The 19,673-nt window shown below is 39.3% G+C and overlaps 1 protein-coding gene across 5 annotated transcripts in view; it reads left to right on the top strand.

Annotated features, from left to right (window-relative positions):
• The first annotated feature begins 1,210 nt into the window (after window positions 1-1,210).
• TXNDC8 (thioredoxin domain containing 8) overlaps window positions 1,211-19,673 on the top strand; it is a 34,650-nt gene continuing 16,187 nt past the window's right edge. Inside the window, exons 1-5 of one of the 5 annotated variants that reach the window (XM_017949648.3) lie at window positions 1,213-1,320; window positions 4,799-4,903; window positions 10,440-10,499; window positions 13,497-13,562; window positions 15,377-15,788. In XM_017949648.3, coding sequence (XP_017805137.2) covers window positions 1,297-1,320; window positions 4,799-4,903; window positions 10,440-10,499; window positions 13,497-13,562; window positions 15,377-15,508 — 387 coding nt within the window. In that variant the 5' untranslated portion in view covers window positions 1,213-1,296 and the 3' untranslated portion in view covers window positions 15,509-15,788. Of the gene's footprint in view, window positions 1,321-4,798; window positions 4,904-10,439; window positions 10,500-13,496; window positions 13,563-15,376; window positions 16,902-19,673 lie in introns of those variants that run through there. The other 4 variants (XM_009188323.3, XM_009188320.3, XM_009188321.3 and 1 more) reach the window with 4 other exon arrangements.

Raw genomic sequence — 19,673 nt, 5'->3', positions numbered from 1 at the left:
CATAGTTCCATGTGACTGGGGAGGCCTCACAATTCTGGCAGAAGGCAAAAGTCATGTCTTACATGGCAGCAAGCAAGAGAGAATGAGAGTCAAGCAAATGGGGAAACTCCTTATAAAACCATCAGCTCTCATGAGATGCATTCACTACCATGAGAACAGTATGGAGGAACTGCCCCCATTATTCAATTATCTCCCACTGGTCCCTCCCACAACCCTTGGGAATTATGGGAGCTACAATTCAAGATGAGATCTGAGTGGGGACACAGCCAAACCATACCAATACGTAATACTTCTACGTATTTATGGGGTACATGTGACATTTTGTTACACGCCTACTTCAAATACCTGTACAGAGGCAGCCATTGTCTCCATCTGACAGTTTTCATGCAACACATGACTAAAGGCCCAGAGCTGGATATATTTAAAAAACAGAAAGAGAGATTTTGCTATTTTTGTTTTATTATAGAATCTACAATTTCTCATTTTCGTTGTTCTTGTTGCTCTGTAGATTTAAGGAATATTGGCCATGGCCATGTTCAGGATTTTTTCTGACATCAGTTTCTGAAAGTGACAAATCATCAGGTGCAGGGGTCAGCAAACTGCTGCTGTTTTTTGCACATCCTACTAGCTGAGAAGGGTTTTTACATTTTTCAAAGGTGGCAAAAGAAATGAGGAACATGCAACAAAGACTGTGGGTGGCCCATAAAGCTAAAATAGTATCTGTTCCTTTAGAGAAAACATTTGCCAACCCTTGATCTAGTGCATAAAAGTGTCATTTCTTTACTCTCTAAATAATTAGAGCAAAATAACAAAGTGAATGGGAATTTATGACTCATTAAATCAAACTTACAGGAAACTCATTATTATAGGGTTAAGACTTTAGTATTTTTCTCAACAGCACAATCGTGTCTTCAAATTCTTAAGTGAAAATCTCATCTATTTAATATTACTCTGCTTACTTCTCATTTGGTGATGGGATGGAAGGATTGGAGATGGGAGAAGAATATGTAGAAATAGGTTATAAAAGATGAAAATAAGACAAACACATTACTGATTCTGCATATAAGGCCCTCAGTTTTCTGATTCTTGGCTGTCCACAAGTGAACTAGTCATGGCATAAAAGTGAAATAAGATCCAAAGTCTGTCAAAGTTCCGGGTTCTGAGATGACATGTTTAATGATGTCATAGAGAAGTTACCCATGTATTCCGGGCAGGATACTGTAATAAATAGGAGACAGCTACAGTGATCCAACTAAACCAACAGGGGATTTTCATCAGCACTTCCCTGGTGTGATCATGGTGCAGATTATTAACGACATGGTAGGTATTTATTTGGCTTCACTGAATATTTCAAATGTGGCCATCTTGGGAACAGATTTGAAAAACTTTAAGAATGTATTCTCTCTATCCAGTATTCCATCATTGCATTGTAGCAAGGGGAGAGTTTTAAATTCTTGCTCTGTATCTTGTTCCTTGAGGGATGGCACTATCTAGAAAAGCAGCCAAGGGGCAAATTGATAAAGAAGGGCTTTCTTCCTCCTGGACTCTTATTTCCTGCTTGACTTCAGATGAATTCTAGACCAGCTCTTAGTATATCCCATCCTGTATCTGATCCCATGGATCCTACCTCAGTTGTGCCTGGAAAATTCCATGGAAGTAAGGGATCCCACATCTTTTCTCTTATCCTAGGAAAGAGAATAGAAACCCCAGATGTGGACTGGAGTGGGAAAATTGTGACCAATAGTATCAAGAATCCCTTAGGTAGGTACTTTGTAGTGCCACCTTCTACTCATTGCCCAATGTTGCTGTCACAACAAATCTAAATTCATGTACAGGACAGAGATAATTCTTGATTTATAAAGGAGAAAATTGCCTCTAAAAGAGAGGTTCAGGGCTACTTCATTTAAGAGGTGGTGTGGGCATTAGAACCCAGACCTTCTGATGCCTGCCCTCATTACAGGAAGTCAAGAGCTGGAGGAGGGGAGAGGGTTTAGGGCCTGAGCCTCATGTCCACCCGCACCCGCAGATTTAGACTTCTGACATTTTCCCCAAAGGTTGCTATACAGATCACAAAAATGACACTGACCAGATTAAGAGAGCACTGCCCTATAACCTTGATATAAGAACATATTTTGAAACATCACACATTTGCTAATGCTTTTGGCACTTATTTTTTTAATGTTCTGGGGATGTCACAGAATAGCCCAGAGCCTTATTCCCTCAGAAGACCTTTCCTTTCCTCTCCAGGGACCTTTTCGGAGGCCCTGCTCTCCATCCTATCTTTATTCAGATGCCACCTTCTCTTTGAGGTTGACCTTGGCCATCCGGACTACAGTTGTAATCCAACCCCCATTCTTCCTTCCTACTTCATTTTCTTTTTGTTTTCTTCATTAGCAATTATCACTAATATACTACAAATATTACCTATTGACCTTACAGTAAGCTTCCCATTCTAAAATGTAAACTCCATGGAGACAGAATGCATAGTTTTTGTTTGTTTTCTTTTGTTTGCCACAGTGGTACCCTAGCAGTTTGTGCAGTACCTGGCATAGTATAGGCCTCAATAGGTATGTGTTAAATAAATACCTACACTGTGAGAGTATTTCCTTCAGATAATTTAGTCAAGTTAAGTTCATGGGTCCAACTAGGCCAGCTCACACCCAAACAACAACTACTGGAAAGTGAAGAGTGCTGGGAGCTTGTGAGGATGGCATCTACCTTATAACTTCAGAAGCAAGTGAGAAATAAAGGCTTGGCATGGCTCTGAAAAGTTAGTTACTCCATCCTAGAGGAATATTGATAAGGAAAGAGAGTGCATCTTCTTTGAGTTGTCACTTCTACCTGATTGAAACTAAACAAAGTAGCCACGTAATTGTCCAGGCTATAATAGAGCAGGTATGTTGTATTAGTCTATTTGCATACTGCTATGAAGAAATGCCCAAGACTTGGTAATTTATAAAGAAAAAGAGATCTAATGAACTCACAGTTCCACATGGCTGGGAAGGCCTCACAGTCATGGCAAAGGCAAAGGAGGAGCAAAGGCATGTCTTACATGGTGGCAGGCAAGACAGTGTGTGCAGGGGAAACTGCCCTTTATAAAACTGTCAGATCTTTTGAGACTTACTCACTGTCACAAGAACAGCATGGGAAAAACCTGCCCCATGATTCAATTACCTCCCACCCGGTCCCTCCCATGCAATGTAGGGATTATGGGAGCTACAGTTTAAGGTGAGATTTGGATGGGGACACAGCCAAACCGTATCACATGTCATTTGTATGGATTAAACCCATCCATAGTGGGAATAGGCCTTGCTTGGCTTAATCCAATTAACAATCCCATCCCCCTCCTCTCAATGTTTGGTCCGGGAATAAGCACACAGTGCAATTAGGGCCAATGAAAGGGAGAATAAGTTCTAATTCTATGATGAACTCAGGAGTGGATTTTCTGTAGTGGTTAAGGAAATAGGAACTGGGGTCAGGCTGCCTAGGATACCAATGCCAACTACACCACTCACCAGCTAATTGATCAGATAAAGTTAGTGAACTTCAGTTTTCTCATTTGTAAAATGGAGATAATAATAGTATACACATCATAGTGTTGTTGTAAAGATTATGGTAGAGAATATAGGGCACAGAGTAAATTAGTTACAATTGTTGCAATTCCAGTGAGAAAAGAAAAAATCTTTAACAGAGTACTATATATTGGCAAATCATTCATTCATCAAGAAGACACTCAGGCTGGGCAAGGTGGCTCACACCTATAATCCCAGCACTTTGGGAGACTGAGGTGGGAGGATGGCTTGAGTCCAGGAGGCAGAGGCTGCAGTAAGCTGAGATCGCACCACAACACCCTAGCCTGGACGAAGAGCCAGACCCTGTCTCCAAAAAATTAAATTAAATTAAATTAAAGAAAACACTCCATGAGCATTTACTCGATGAGTACTCTATAAGCACTTATGTGTCAGTTAGGGATCATGGGAGGTACAGGAATGAATCAAGATTAAGTCCTGTAAGGACTTGGGGAGATCAATCATGCATGAAATAACTAGTGTAGGACCAGTCACTTCTCAGAAAGCAAGCAAATATAGATGCAGTCATCTGAGTCCCAGGAAGGGAAACCTTGATTTACTTAGATGATACAAACAGTTGATGGGAAATTCACTTGACATTCAGCAAGAAGCATGTCAAATCCTTAAATGTATAGTTTCAGCCATAGCTGTAATACTGATCACTTCCCCCCAAAAAACAAGAACTGAATCAAGGTGTGAGATTAGTTCGTCTCCTTTGAAAGTTCATTAGTCATGCATGTTTAGGCCCTTGTTTAATAAAAATCTAGTACTATAGATATCCACCCTGAACAGAATTCACCCCTACCCTCCAGCCCCCATCCCTCCCTGGCCAACCTGTTTCTCCTCAGAGGTAACCACCGTTATCAACTTCCATTACCAACCTTTTTGGTGCATAGACTTCCATGATTTATATGTACTTACAAAGAGAAATATATTTGACATGAGGGACATTTAGAGAAGGTGGGGTCAGCTAGAGAACAATGGCATGGGATACATGGTTAAGGTTTTTAAGAACTAACATGGCCAGATATGGTGGCTCACACCTGTAATCCCAGCACTTTGGGAAGCTGAGGCAGGAGGATCAGTTGGACCCAGGAGTTTGAGACCAGCCTGGGCAACATAGTGATACCCTGGCTCTAAAAAAACCAGAAACAAAAGCAAAACTAACCTGTCATCTTATTCTCTACAAAATGTCATGAGACATTTCCTCATTTATTTTCTGGTTTCAGAATGAATTTAAAACATTTCTGACAGCTGCCGGACACAAACTCGCAGTGGTTGAATTTTCTTCAAAATGGTGTGGTCCTTGCAAAAGGATGGTACCTGTTTTCCATGTAAGTACAACCAGTACCTATCTCATAGTTTTAGAAGAAATTTAAAGTTCCAGAATATTTTTCCCAGTAATTCTTAAAAGTTTGGCACTTATGAGCCACTATGGAGACATAGTTTTTTGAAGCACCCTGATTAACTTGAAGATAATCTACTGAGATCCAATTAGATAATGAGTGTACACACCAGAAAATTAATACTACTTGTCCACGGGTAATTCTGCAAGGAACATCCCAAGATGTGCAAAGGAGTCCAGTTGTACAAATTAATGGATTCTTCATATTATAGCAATGACATTTTACCAAAGTTTCAAGAGTTCAGAACTTTCAAACACTGGATTAGAATACAGATAAATACAATATTTGTTTTTAAATATAACATAAAAGAATAAATTTCTCCCAGTTCTTCAACCTTATTATCAGAACAAACCATATGTCTTTATGTTATTTATCCTACAGCTTTATTGATGTATATTGTTAAATATCTTTATTGAAGTATAATTGTTAAATAAACAAAATCTGTTTATTTAATGTATACAACTGATGTCGGGACATATGTATACACCCATGATATTATTACCACAATCAAAATCCATCACCTCCAAATGAAATCTTGTGTACATTTGCTTTTGTGTGTGTGCGTGTATGTGTGATAAGAACACTTAACATGAAATCTACACTAAATTTTTAAGTGTGCAACACCCTCATGTTAACTATAAGCACTACGTTGTATATTACAGTGGGCCCCAACTTTTTGACACCAGGGACCAGTTTTGTGGAAGACAATTTGCATGGACTACGGGTTAGGGTAGAGGTGCGGGGATGGTTTCAGGAAGAAACTGTTCCACCTCAGATCATCAGGTATTAGATTCTCATAAGTAGTGCAACCTCGCTCCCTCACATGTGCGGTTCACAATACGGTTCTTGCTCCTATGAGGATCTAATTCCACGCTGATCCGACAGGAGGCAGAGCTCAGGCAGTAATGATCACTCACCCACCACTCACCTCCTGCTGTGTAACCTGGTTCCTAACAGGCCATAGACCAGCCCTGGGACTGAGGATCCCTGGTTATATCAGATCTCTAGAACTTATCGTCCTGTGCAATTGTATCTTTATACCCATTAAACAACTCTTTCACTCCTTCCCTGTTCCCTGGCATCCACCATTATATTTTCTGCTTCTGTAAGTTGACTATATTTTACATACTTCATAAACATTGAATCATGCAGTATTTATTCTATGGTGACTCACTCGTTTCACTTAGCATGATGTCCTCCAAGTCCACACATGTTGTTGCAATGAGGCAAATAATACGCCTTGCATGTTCCTTTCTTGTCCTTGATTTACTTTGTAAAATATTCTACTGAGTTGTACTCGTATATTTATATTCAAGTCTTTTTTCCACATACATATTGGTTCATGTTTTTATGGTCTCCAAATGAATCTTTTACTATCTATACCATATTTTATCTGGTTAATTTCTGTAACATCCTACTTAACAGTTTTTAACATTTTATTTATTTATTTTTGGTATAACATATTGCAGAAAGAATCTCAGGGCACTTTTTTCATTTTTCCTTATTATATACAACTTTACATGTTTTTATGGTCAATTTTGTGAAGTTTATTCCTTCAAATATAAAGAATATTCTACACAGCTGAAAATGCTCTGGTTTATTTTCAGCAAGGTTTCTAACATTTCAACTTCTTTTAATCCACCTGAGCCTTAGTCACGGCCTGAGTTAATTTTAACCACAGTCACAATCTTTGATATTTAATTTAAAATGAACTTATATTCCAATAGAGAAACTGGTTACATAACATCACAACATCCCTTCTCTGCCTAAAATTCTTAGAATATCCAGAAGGGAGGCCAGCCATGGTGGCTGATGCCTGTAATCCTAGCACTTTGGGAGGACAAAGAGGGAGGATTGCTTGGGGCCGGGAGTTTCAGACCACCCTGGCCAACATAGTGAAACCCTGTCTGTATTTAAAAATAAAAAATAAAGAATATCCTGAGGGAACATTTTAGTTTCTGACTGGCCCTACCATGCTGACACTGAAGACTTAGGAAAGAGGACCTCCTTGACTTTGCCACAGGATAGCTAGCGTTCAGTTTCAGGAATATAAATGTACTACATACTCATAGGCCACAGAGTCAAAGCTGATGCAATTCCAATAACCAATAAGAGGCATTGTCACGAAATAAAATGAAATCTATGTCTTGGTAACCTCTGCCTCCCTCATATCTTCAGGCCATAACAGCTTGGCTTTTGCTACATCCAGGCTCTGCAGCCCCTCCTATGCCCATTCTAACTTAATAGATATAGTTAGTCCCTTTGTTAAAAAAAAAAAAAAAAAACTCCAATTATCCTAATTTGATTGTGCCATCCGTTTTCTGCAGGAATCCAGGCTAATGCAAATACAGTTTTTAAATTTTGGTGCTCCACTCTGTGAAATATTTCAGGTGTTTAAAAGGATTAAGTAGATCCATGTAAATATGTAGTCATCTCCAGGACAACATATTATTAAGTAAAAAGAGCACAGTATAAGAAGTGTATAGAGTATGGCCCCATTTACGTAAAACAGACACATATATGTACATATAAGTATATTTGTGAGTATATAACCATATGTATATACACATATACATATATAATTTATATATGCAAACAAATGAGAAGCAGAAAGATGCATATCAAACAAGTTTTTTTTCTGTGAAAAGGAGTGGAAATTGTTGGAAGATTGTGAATGGGAGAGTTTCATATTTTGCTTTATTTTTCTTGTAATGTTTGAACTTTTGCAAGAGAAGACATTCCTGTATCATATGTGTAATTTTCTTTTAACTCATATGAGGGGGTTGGAGGAAGGCTTTACTTACCCTAGATCAGGGATCCCCAGCCCCCAAGCCATGGACCAGTACCGCTCCACACGTCCGTGGCCTATTCAGAACTGGCCACACAGCAGGAGGTGAGCAGCCAGCGAGTAAGCATTACCTCCTGAGCTCCACCTCCTATTATATTAGCAGCAGCATTACGTTTTCATAGGAGTACAAACTCTATTGTGAACTGCACATGCGAGGGATCTAGGTTGCACACTCCTTATGAGAATCGAATACCTGATGATCTGAGGTGGAACAGTTTCATCCTGAAACCATCCCTCCAACCCCAGTCTGTGGGGGAAAAAAAGTCTTCCATAAAACTAGTACCTGGTATCAAAAAGGTTAGATGACTGTATCAGTTAGAGATCAAAGCAAGAAACATAAACCACATTAGAACCAAATTAGAAAAAGATTTTAATACAAGGAATTAATGCTCATAAAATCATCAGAGACTGAGTGAATGCGTTTGGGACAGAAACTCCACGAACCAGTCTTCAGAACACCACAGACCCACCTGTGGAGATTCTAACTTTGCCATCATCAGAAGTCACGGGAAATGGGAGGCCATGATTGGGAGTTAAAAAGCCACCAACAGAGCAGTGGTCAGAGAGTCAGAAGCAGGATTAGGCAGCTACTACAGCCACCATGGCCTCTGGACATCTAAGAAGTTGATTTCTGAACCCTGAGTCTGGCTGCTACCACTGCTTGCCTCTAGCACAAACAGTACCCACAACCTTGCTTTCCACCAAAAAATAAGAAGAAAATAGCTTCTGTCTCATTCTGCCTTTCAAATTTCACTGGCATGCATCTAACTGGTAAAACAAAATTTGCATCCAGAACTCTAGCTGCAAGGGAGGCAAAGAAATCTTCACCACTTTTCCCTTCCAGGTTTTCCAGGATGGTAAAATGGAAGTTAGTTAGCAAAACCATTATTCAAGAGAGGGAAAGAGTTCAAGACATTTTCAGACACACAAAAACTAAAAGTTTACTAGCCACAGAATCTCTCTGAAGAAATTGCTAACGGATGTATTACAACAAGAAAAAAACCAGTGACTCATAAGAAAATGTGGGTTTTAAGAAGTGATTTAAATCATGCAAGAGCAGGGGTCAACAAACTTTTCCTGTAAAGGACAAGATGGAAAATATTTTCAGCTTTGCAGGCCATATGATCTCTGTCACAACTATTCAACTTTGCTGCTGTAGTGCAAAATCCAATGACAACACAAAAACAGATGGGCAACCAGTTCCAATAAAACTTTATTTAAAAGAACAGGTGGAGGGCTAGATTTGGTCCACAGGGCATAGTTTGCTGATCCTGGGCTAAGAGGACCACTAGGCATAAATCCCTGAAGAGAACATTTCTGGAAAAGGAGAGGCTATAATTTTATTGAGAAATTGTATGGTGTGATTGGGGGAAGGCAATATGTAGTCTGTGAGGCTTACATATAGTGTGCAATGGAAGTGGCAAAACACGAGCATGAAAAAGGAAGCTGAGGCCAGATCAAGTAGGATCTTGTGTTATAACTCAACAAACTGCTGTAGAGAGTCAAATAGGACAATTTTAAGGAGGATTTTGCCACAATCAAATGTGGCATTTAGAAAATATTTTTGGAGGTTGCACAAGAATAGGTTGGAAAGTCTAAAAGCAGGAAACCCAGGGTGAATGTCAGTAATGATAGGTTTTTCCAAAACTAGAGCCATGGCTTTTAGAGAAAAAGGAAAGATCAAATTCACGAAACACATTTTAGAGTTAGATCAACAGAAATAAGCGACTAGAAATGCATGAGCTATGATTTTAAGCAAACAATTCAAGATGCCATCAAGTGTCCTTAAGGTATGAACACAGCTGTCTGAAAAGACACCCAGGAGCTGACATTTATGGGCCACTGTTGTCACTGCTGCAGCTGTGGCTGCTGCCACTTCCTCTTCCCCTAGACCCACTACCAGCATCATGGTCGCCACCACTGCCAAAGACGATTCCAGAACAAAACAGAAGTAGAAGGGAGTTACTTCTTCCCTCCTCCCCTTCCATTTCCTGCAAATACTTCCCATTGGAAAAACTTAATTGGAAGTCAGCCAGCAATAGAACCTGGAAAATCTAGTTTCCATACATAGTAGAGCACAGAGAGATGGCAACAGGGGTGGAAGGAAATTAGGCCAATGGTCAGCATTAAAATGTTGACATCACTTCAAGCAGAACAGCCTTCTACCACCAGTAGCACCAGCACCTCTCAAAATGCCAGGCAAGAGAAAGTAGAGTTTGGCTCAGAGAGCTATATCTCAAAGATCACTGAAGACAGACTCCCCCGACAGCTCTCCCAGGAGAAAGCCACTCTACTATCCCTTCTGGCACCCCACAAGGTAAGTCTGGACCGACCACACACATTCTGTTATTTCTTTGCCAACCTTGAAACTCTAATCTTCAGTTTGGTTCTTTGACTCTGCTTCTGCCACTGGTCTTTACATCATCTGACCTTGGCATCATCTGGTATTTGACTTGATGCTTCAGGCTCTAGGCTGTAGTGAAATGTCAGAATGATGCTTAGTCCTCTTTAACAGCCTTTTTGTTCATTTCTTCATTTCTACTGAAAAGACACTTCCAGTGTATATTTTAATATTAACATCAAACTAATGGGAAATATTTATTTTTTATTTTGAAGGCAATGTCTGTGAAATACCAAAATGTATTTTTTGCTAATGTGGATGTGAACAATTCTCCGGTAAGAATCTTAAATCTTCCATGCACATACTCAAAATCCAAACGCATTGTAATGAATAGCACTGTCTCAGTAATTATTAATACATGATCAATTTAAAATCAAGTAGAATTTCACATTTTTTCTGATAAGCTACAGTAAACTTCCTCATTACACTTGCATGTTTTGTATTACTTAAAAGAAAAAAAAAATTAGCAAAAAACGGTGAGCTCTCCTGATACCCCACTCCCCTCTTATGCTGTGGCAGGCCTCACTAATCAATCCCAGCTTTCTTCACCACTTGCTCTGGGCTCTGCCCCAGAATCCTCCTCAGCAGAGTTGCTCTAGGGAGACAATAGAAATCTGGTAAAGTTGAGCTCGAGGTGAAAGATGGTTTTCATCCCTGTGATGGATTGTTCATCAATTTCTTTTTTGGGGGGGTGGGGTGTTGGGGGACGGAGTTTCACTCTTGTTGCCCAGGCTGGAGTGCAATGGCTCGATCTTGGCTCACCATAACCTCCGCCTACTGGGTTCAAGCAATTCTCCTGCCTCAGCCTCCCGAGTAGCTGGGATTACAGGCATGTGCCACCACACCCAGCTAATTTTGTATTTTTAGTAGAGATGGGGTTTCCCCATGTTGGTCAGGCTGGTCTTGAACTCCCAACCTCAGGTGATCCGCCCACCTCAGCCTCCCAAAGTGCTGGGATTACAGGTGTGAACCACCACATCTGGCCTTGTTAATTAATTTCTAAAACCTAACTCAGTGCCTTACAGACATCTTAATATATTTTGTTTTTCTCTTGCTATATCTTATGCTTTTTGTGTTTTTTGTTTGTTTGTTTGTTTTTGAAGCATCAAAAGAAATTCCCAGAAATCCCTTCTTCTTGTATCTGGAGACATCCTTCCTCATCCCATCCCCCCAAAAAATAATCAACCCTATGACCTCAAAGTGTGTCTTATTAATACACACAATGTCTCTACAAAATTATTATTTTTAACATGTTAATTTATAATGATGAAAGATACCAACAGATGGCCTATCCACATGTTAGAATGCATTTGAGCTTTAGAATGAAAAAAGTGATATCTACCATTCTGCCCTTTAATGATTTTGTGACCCACTGTAGTTCAACCTGCATAAACTTCAGTTTCTTCATTTGTAAAACAGGATAATAATACTTAACCGAAGATAAAATGATATAAAATACATTAAATAAATGACATGGTGCCCAGAGCATAATAGAAGTTCCCTTTCTCCATTTCCTTCAAGCTTCATTAAAGTGTGAGTGTTTAATTGCCCTTTAGGATGAACCATAACCTATAAATTCAGAATACCCAGCTAGGATGACTATCTCTTTACCTTTTCTATATTCACAGAGTTGTGCAATCATCAGTACAATCAATTTTAGAACACTTTCATCACTCCAAGAAGAAACACTGTACTCTTTAGTAGTTACACCAAATTCCCTCCATCCCCCACTCCCAAATCCTAGGCAACCATAAATCCACAGTAAGCAAAACAGATTTGCTATTCTGAACATTTCCTATGAAGGGAATCATAGAATATGTGGTCTTTAATCACTGGCTGCTTTCACTGCATACATTTTCAAGGTGCATTCATGTTATTGAATATATCAGTACTTTGGCCAGGCACAGTGGCTCACATCTGTAATTTCAGCACTTTGGGAGGCCCAGATTGGTGGATCGCTTGAGGCCAGGAGTTCAAGACCAGCCTGGCCAATGTGGCGAACCCCCATCTCTATTAAAAATACAAAAATTGGCCGGTCGTGATGATGCATGCCTGTAATCCCAGCCACTTGGGAGGCTGAGGCAGGAGAATCGCTTGAACCTGGGAGGCAGAGGTTGCAGTGAGCCCAGATCGTGCCATTGCACTCCAGCCAGAGCAACGAGAGCAAAACTCCATCCCCCCCCAAAAAAATGGTATAAACATTAGTGTACAAATTTTTGTGTAAACAAAATTTCCATTTCCCTTGGGTTTATATCCAGGATTGGAATTTTGTGGTAATATGGTAACTCTGTGTTTAACTTTCTGAGGAACTGACAAACTGTTTTCTAAAGCAGTTGCACCATTTTACATTCTCATCAGCAATGTATGGGAGCTCTGATTTTTCCACATCCTTGCCAAGTTGTATTATTGTCTGGCTTTTTGATTAGAGCTCATTGTCTTTTAAGGTAAAACAAAATGCATAATTGTCTAATGGTAATTTATGTATCAGTTGTTATCATTGTGTGGTCATGAAAAATTATAATACAGTGTGTGTTCAGGTGTGTGTGCGTGTGTGTGTGTGCGCGCGCACGTGCTGTGAGTACCAGGGCAAGAGATTTAATGCCAATAAAATGATTGGTATATTAGAGAGAGATGTCCAGTTCTGTTGATCCTGTGGGTGACTAATTTTCTTTTGACTCCTAAACAAGAAAAACAAAAACTAACATTTGAAAGTAGTTTGGAATAGATTAAAACAATTGGGATTCTGGCATATTTTATCATATTTTGGCTCCAAATCTTTCACAAAGATGGGCAGTGAAGGACTTAAAAGAAAGACATGTATAAGCCTTACTTAAAATGCTAGATCAGGATGCATTCCACATTTCAAGTAGAGTTATAAAGATTTGTTTACTCTTTTCTATTTTTGCAATAAGCTCTTCTGATATTGAGTTCCACTGGGGCCCCTCTGTACTCTTTCACAAGGTCCTTCAAACGCACCTCATTTTGTTATTAAGCATCTATTCCGTTGTGGCCTCCATCTCTTACCCACCTTCCGGTTCTATGGGATGAAAAAGCCCAGGAATGCTGTAGCAACCATTTTCTATCAATCATTTCATGTCAATCATTGTGACATTCCTGGAGGAATGTTAGAAAGTTCACAGCAGTAGAGTCTGTAAAGTGTCAGGTGTCCTTGGAATTTTAGACATGCCTCCTGAGAAGTTACCAAATAACATGCTTGGTACAGGGAGAGGACAGAAATACCGTAACTTCATGCCATTTCTTTGCTTTCCCAGGAGCTCGCTGAAACTTGTCACATCAAAACAATACCCACATTTCAGATGTTCAAGAAAAGCCAGAAGGTATGTTTCCATGGTGACCAGCAGGGTTGAGTTAGATTATAGAACCATCAGAACCCCTCAAAAAAGCCTGGCTATCCTAGGTGGATGAAATAACTACATTTATTTTTAATGCTTAGCAATATAATTATTTGCATATAAGTATGTTGTACTTTACATACAACAACTTTACATACAACTTTACAAAGGGTTAAAACATGTATGACTTATTAATAAATCTCCCCATTCAGACCATCTGAGGTATCCAAGTCCATAAGTATTTTCCCACTGGGGCAAAACTATCAAGAAAGAATCTTTCAGAGAAAGACATTCTGAAATTCTCACACAAATGTATACAAGTTGTAAACAACATTTGAGAAAATGCTAACCAAAAGCTATCACAAAGCAATATTGCCCAGTGATTGAGCACACAGGCTCGGGATTCAGGTTCCCATGGTTCACATACTGCTTCTAGCACTTCCTAGCTGTAGGGCCATGAATAGTGTATTTAATCTGTTTATATCTTAGTTTCCCTATTTATACATGGATCATAATAAATTTTCCCCTCATAGGGTTGGTGTGATAATTAAATGAATTAACATGACAGGTGTTTAGACCCACCCTGGCATTAAATGCTTACTGTGTTATGTTAGTTATCTTAAAAATATTAATGGAATAAAATGTCTAAAATACTCAGCAAGTTATGAAACTAGCACTTTGTTCTTTTTTTGGCAGGGTTGGTGGGGGACAGAGTCTTGCAAGGTCACCCAGGCTGGAGAACAGTGGCATGATCTCGCGATCTCAGCTCACTGCAACCTCCACCTCCTGGGTTCAGGCTATTTTCCTACTTCAGCCTCCCGAGTAGCTGGGATTACAGGCAAGAATCACCACGTCCAGCTAATTTTTGTACCATGTTGGCCAGGCTGGTCTCAAACTCCTGGCCTCAAGTGATCCACCCACCTTGGCCTCCCAAAGTGCTGGGATTACAGGCATGTGCCACCGCACCTGGTGGAAACTAGAACTTTCTTATATGGCCAGGGCCATTGGCAATTTTCCATACTTTTCAAAAGGTGATTTTGCAAACATATGTAGGAGACACAAAACGTTTATTCCATTTTACACAATTACCCCATTCCTGGGAACTTTTGCTACAGAAATACCTCAAGGAAAAAAAAACAGCTAAGTATATAATAATATTTGTAGCACTATATCTAATTTTAAAAAATGAAAGCAATCTCAATGTCTTTAAGTAAAAAGATTAAGTGAATTCTGATACATCTACTCCATGAAATAGGATGCAAGTAAAACAAAGTTATAAAGAATAATTTAAAGGAAAATTCATGCTTAAGCTTTGTAAAGATTATGTCTGCAGTGTAAAGAATGAAAACATTGGATATGCTAGCTGCAGAATTTTATTTTCAATGTCTAAGTATTTTCTGTAATATAGCTAGTGCAATATATTTAAATTATTTTTTTAAATAACACTACACATTCCCTCAATTGGATTTTTACTTGACAACTAAATTTATTTAACATATGCTCCCTCAACTTACCTGACTTAGATGTCCAATTGTCTACATACCATATTTTATTATATTCTCCTTCACTCCCATCTCAGAAATGAGAATGCTTCTTCCTTTCAAAATCAGTTTCATCCATGCAGCTTGATTGCGTTCCCTACCTTCTGCTTCAGGCCTCTATCCATCAGCTACTCTCTTTAAAATTTGGAGTTTAGACACCTCTTTTTGGCACCCAGCATCCATTCTCTATTAATAGTACTCTGATTTTCCTCCCAGGAACCACTCCCTTTCATATTCTTATCCCATGTGCTTCCTTAGGGCTCCATCTCCAGGCCTTCACCAACCAGTGAACTCCATCCCCATCAGAAATGGACCCTTGACTCCAGTCAAGCCAATCCAAGTCAAACCAGAGCTAATTTCAGGATTTTGCTTAAGCAGCTAGGTAAATAACCTCTTTTGATATCACTGGATTTGAATTTGGGAAGATATGAGTCCAAAGCAAACAGCTTGTCACCATATAAAACCTGAAAATGAATCTACCATACAGAAGAAAACAGAGTCAAGCCAAGAAGTACTAATAGCATTGACTGCACCCTGAATCTATCCATGCCTGAAGCCTATACTGCCCCATAGATTCTTCAGCTATGTAAACTCTGGGTTGGTTTCTCTGTCACTTGCAACCAAAAAAATTCTGATGAATATATCTGGTGTTCTCCTAGGCTACTCTCCTTCATTTCATGGTGTAATTGTCAAAAGAGTAGAATATATTTAGAGTTTCTAATTCTCATTTTCCACTCATTCCCTCATCTATCTATCTGTCCTCCTAAAGTCACCAAGGATCTCCCTGCACCTAATTTAAATAGCCATTTCTCAATTCTTGATTCCTTTGTTACACACAAGTACCATTAACTAATGAGCTTCTATATTCTGGAAACTTTCTTCTCTTTTGACTTTATCTCTCATCCCTCCCTATGCTCTCCTCTGGCTTGCCTCCTGTTAACAGTCAAATATATCCATTTTGGATATCTATCTTTTTGGTTCAATCCATTTCCCATTCTACCTCTATCCTTTAGCAATGTCATTCCTACTTCTAGTTCCAGCTATAAATACTTTTTTACTGAGACAATTGCAATGCCCTCTCCTTACCCTCAACTTAGCACCATAGCTCTGTTTTCGTCTCCAGATTTGTGCACAGCTTCCTGTATAGCATCCCTTTTTTTAACATGTGATGCCCTCCCCTTCCATTGTCTATATAATCTAGGCTAAACCATTGTATTTAAGGCTGGCATTCAAGTTTCTCCATAATTTTGACCCAATCTACTGCTCCAAGCTGTTCTCTGTTTAACTCAGATCTTGATGTATTTTTCTCATACTAGTCCAAGCACCTGAAGGAGGTCATGTCTGATTTGAAAGCTCAGTGTCTAGAAGAATCCCAAGTGGATAGAAAATACTCATCATGTGTGTGATGAATGAGTGAATGAATTAATGAATTAATGCTTCTGTTTTTTCCCTGTATCCCACTGCCAGCTCAGCCTCACCTCCTGATTCTGTCCTGGTACCAATCTGATTCAGGGCAAGTTTCTCTCCAGTTCAGTATAATTTTCTGGTTTTATTCCTTCTGCTACTGATATTGTTTAGTGGCTGCTGCCACTCAATAGTTTTTACTCCATTCTATGATGACACGAGACTCTGAGTTCTCAACTGATTATGTGTCTAAGCTCTTGAACCAATCCAAGCTATGCTTTTGAGGAAGGGCATGGCCCTGCTTGGTCTCAATTCTGTATGGAGATGGAAGTGCCCTCAATAAGCTGGGGAGAGAGGATACTTATAAAACATTATATCTTAACTGGTCTCTAATGGATACATATCTCTTTTGAATTGATAGATCCTGCATTGCAGGGATCACTAAAGATCTCAAATCTGAATTTTCTGCCAGGCAGCTATTAGAAAACAAATTGAACTGAATGGCTGGCACTTTCATTAAGATGATTTACACTTCCATATTCTAATTCCAGGGCCACCCAACAAGCCTCTTATTATAATGTGGATACTCAAATCTAAAGAAGTTTTGTTGAGGATTCAATTTCTCATTGAATATTAGTAACTTATCATCCTGGTTATGAAGTTTAAAAAAAAAGAAACTTGGACCATTTATGTCACATTATACAAACGAGTCTACTTCTAAACGTTGTGTACATTGTAATCATATCTTTGACAGACTCATACCTGGATCAATTTAGATATCATTAGAAAACCTCCAGAAAAATTTGTAATACTGACTCCATTTGACAAAGAATATCAATTTTCTATGCAAAAGACACAAAAACAAGGAGGAGATCCTAAAGAGAGAGTATTACAAATTGTTTACCTCTTGTGACTCACCCTGCAGGATTTGGTATCTGAGCAGCACTTCTGCATTGCCTCCAGAGCTGCAGTTATGCCATGACACCTCTGAAACTCTCCCCTGCTCCTACTTCACAGTGACCTGCAAGGAAAGTCACTAGAACCAGAGGAGGCAGGTTTGGATAGCCAGCCAAAAAGACATGTTCCTATACATTTTTCTTTTATTTTATTTTTCGTAGAACTGACTAGGAAGGTGTCCCTGAACATCCACTGTTTTCCTGATGGGTCAAGAAAAATCAAATGCACTTTTTTGAGGAGCACCTCCTTAAATGTGCTCCTCTCTTTTATCTGGGACAGCACAACTGAAAACTGACTTATTGAAGCAGTTAAATACTGTGTGTATTTTATTATTTTAAAAAATAAAACCTAGAGTACAGTTCCTACCAAGGCTTCTTACAAGAAATGTCTTACATTTCTGGTAAAACATCTGGCAAAAAGCCACTTGTCCATTATACCCTTTTAAATGTACATTGTATAAAAAGCTTTACGATAATTTCTCCCAGAACACAAGAGTTAGGAGAATACTCACCTCCCTTGAAAACATGGCTCTCTTCTCTTTGTTGGATCAGAAAAATTAGGCAATCCCTTGGGCTTCTCTTTTTGCCATTGCTGCCAAGAATCTCAGGATTGCCTCCTCTGCTCAGACACAGTAATCTCCCTTACCAGCAGTTTCCTGGCACTCCCTATCAGCCACCCCCACACTGCAACATCCTTGAATGGTTTCATTATTTTTTCTTGCCCTTGATTCTAGCTCATTTCAATTATTTTCAAAGTATATAAAACATCAATAAAATAGAACTTGAAAAAACTAAAACAAATGAAGCTATATACAATGACCTAGGACCATGGCAGATTATGGGCATTCCCTGGTTGCTGAAGTTTTCATGCAGAGATTGAACATCTGGCAGGGATGCAATATAAGCAGTGGCTGAAGTTATGTCATAGTTCTAGGGCAAAGAAGAGCCTAAGCAAATTCCACGTAATAAATAAGGGGAGCTTGTTCCTTCCTGCTGTACTCCTTAGTGTTTTTATCTAGGACATCACACCATGTTTCAGGAAGATTAATTGTGGTGAATAAGATCATTCTTGTGGTTTCTTCCAGATGAGGAACCCAAAACTTTGTCTGGTTTTTGTAACCAGAATAAACTGTATTATCTTGTAAGTTGTTCATAAATTGGATTTATAGACCCTCTTAAAATCTAATAAAGGCTATGAACTGTCTCCGCCCAGACAAAAGAACATAGGCACATAAACTAAAATGTGCAGCTAATACTAGGATATTCAGTGACCCTCTGAAGCCTATCAATGGGTCCTCAAAGTGAATAACTTTGGTTGTAGACCCATTGTATTAATCTGTTCTCATGCTGCTAATAAAGACATACCTGAGACTAGGTAATTTATAAAGGAAAGAGGTTTAATTGATTCACAGCTCCACATGGCCAGGGAGGCCTCACAATCATGGTGGAAGGCAAAGGAGAAGCAAAGGGATGTCTTATATGATGGCAGGCAAGAGGGTGTGTGCGGGGGAACTCCCCTTTATAAAACCATCGGACTCTCATAAGACTTATTCACTATCACGAGAATAGCGCAGGAAAGACCCGCCCGCATGATTCAATTACCTCCCACCGGGTCCCTCGCATGACACATGGGAATTATGGGAGCTACAATTCAAGATGAGATTTGGATGGCGGCACAGTCAAACCATATCACTCATGGCTGGTGTATGTCTATGGAGTAGGGAAAGAGAAACCAAGAATTAGCAAGTTTGGGGCAACTGCTTAAATATAAGCCAGCCATCAAAAGTTGACTCCATCTTTCATTCTTTGATTATAGAATAAAATAGTTTCCCAAAGCACTTAGGTTCACTCGTAAGAGAGATGGGATATGATACATAGATGCTACTAAACAAATTAGTCACAAATGAATAATTCAGAAAAACCCATCTGCTACACTGAGCTATCACATAAAGTGGGAGGAAGCTTGTGCCCTTATGTTTATGAACTGCAGGGCTCTTGCTGAGATTATGAAAGTCATTTCAACAGCACGCTCCTTAAAGTAGGTACAGGAATTAAGAGAGTCTCAAGTAGGTGATACCATGGTATGCTAGTAAATTTTTTACCCCAGTCCCTACCCTGTTCTTCTCCTCTGAATTTTAAGTTGTTGAAATATAGGAGTGATTTGTTTGGTGATTCACCAGAAGGACTTACAAGAC

This window comes from Papio anubis, chromosome 13, assembly GCF_008728515.1.
Source record: "Papio anubis isolate 15944 chromosome 13, Panubis1.0, whole genome shotgun sequence".
Classification (NCBI taxonomy): Eukaryota; Metazoa; Chordata; class Mammalia; order Primates; family Cercopithecidae; genus Papio; species Papio anubis.
This window is presented reverse-complemented; position numbering and strand designations above follow the sequence as displayed.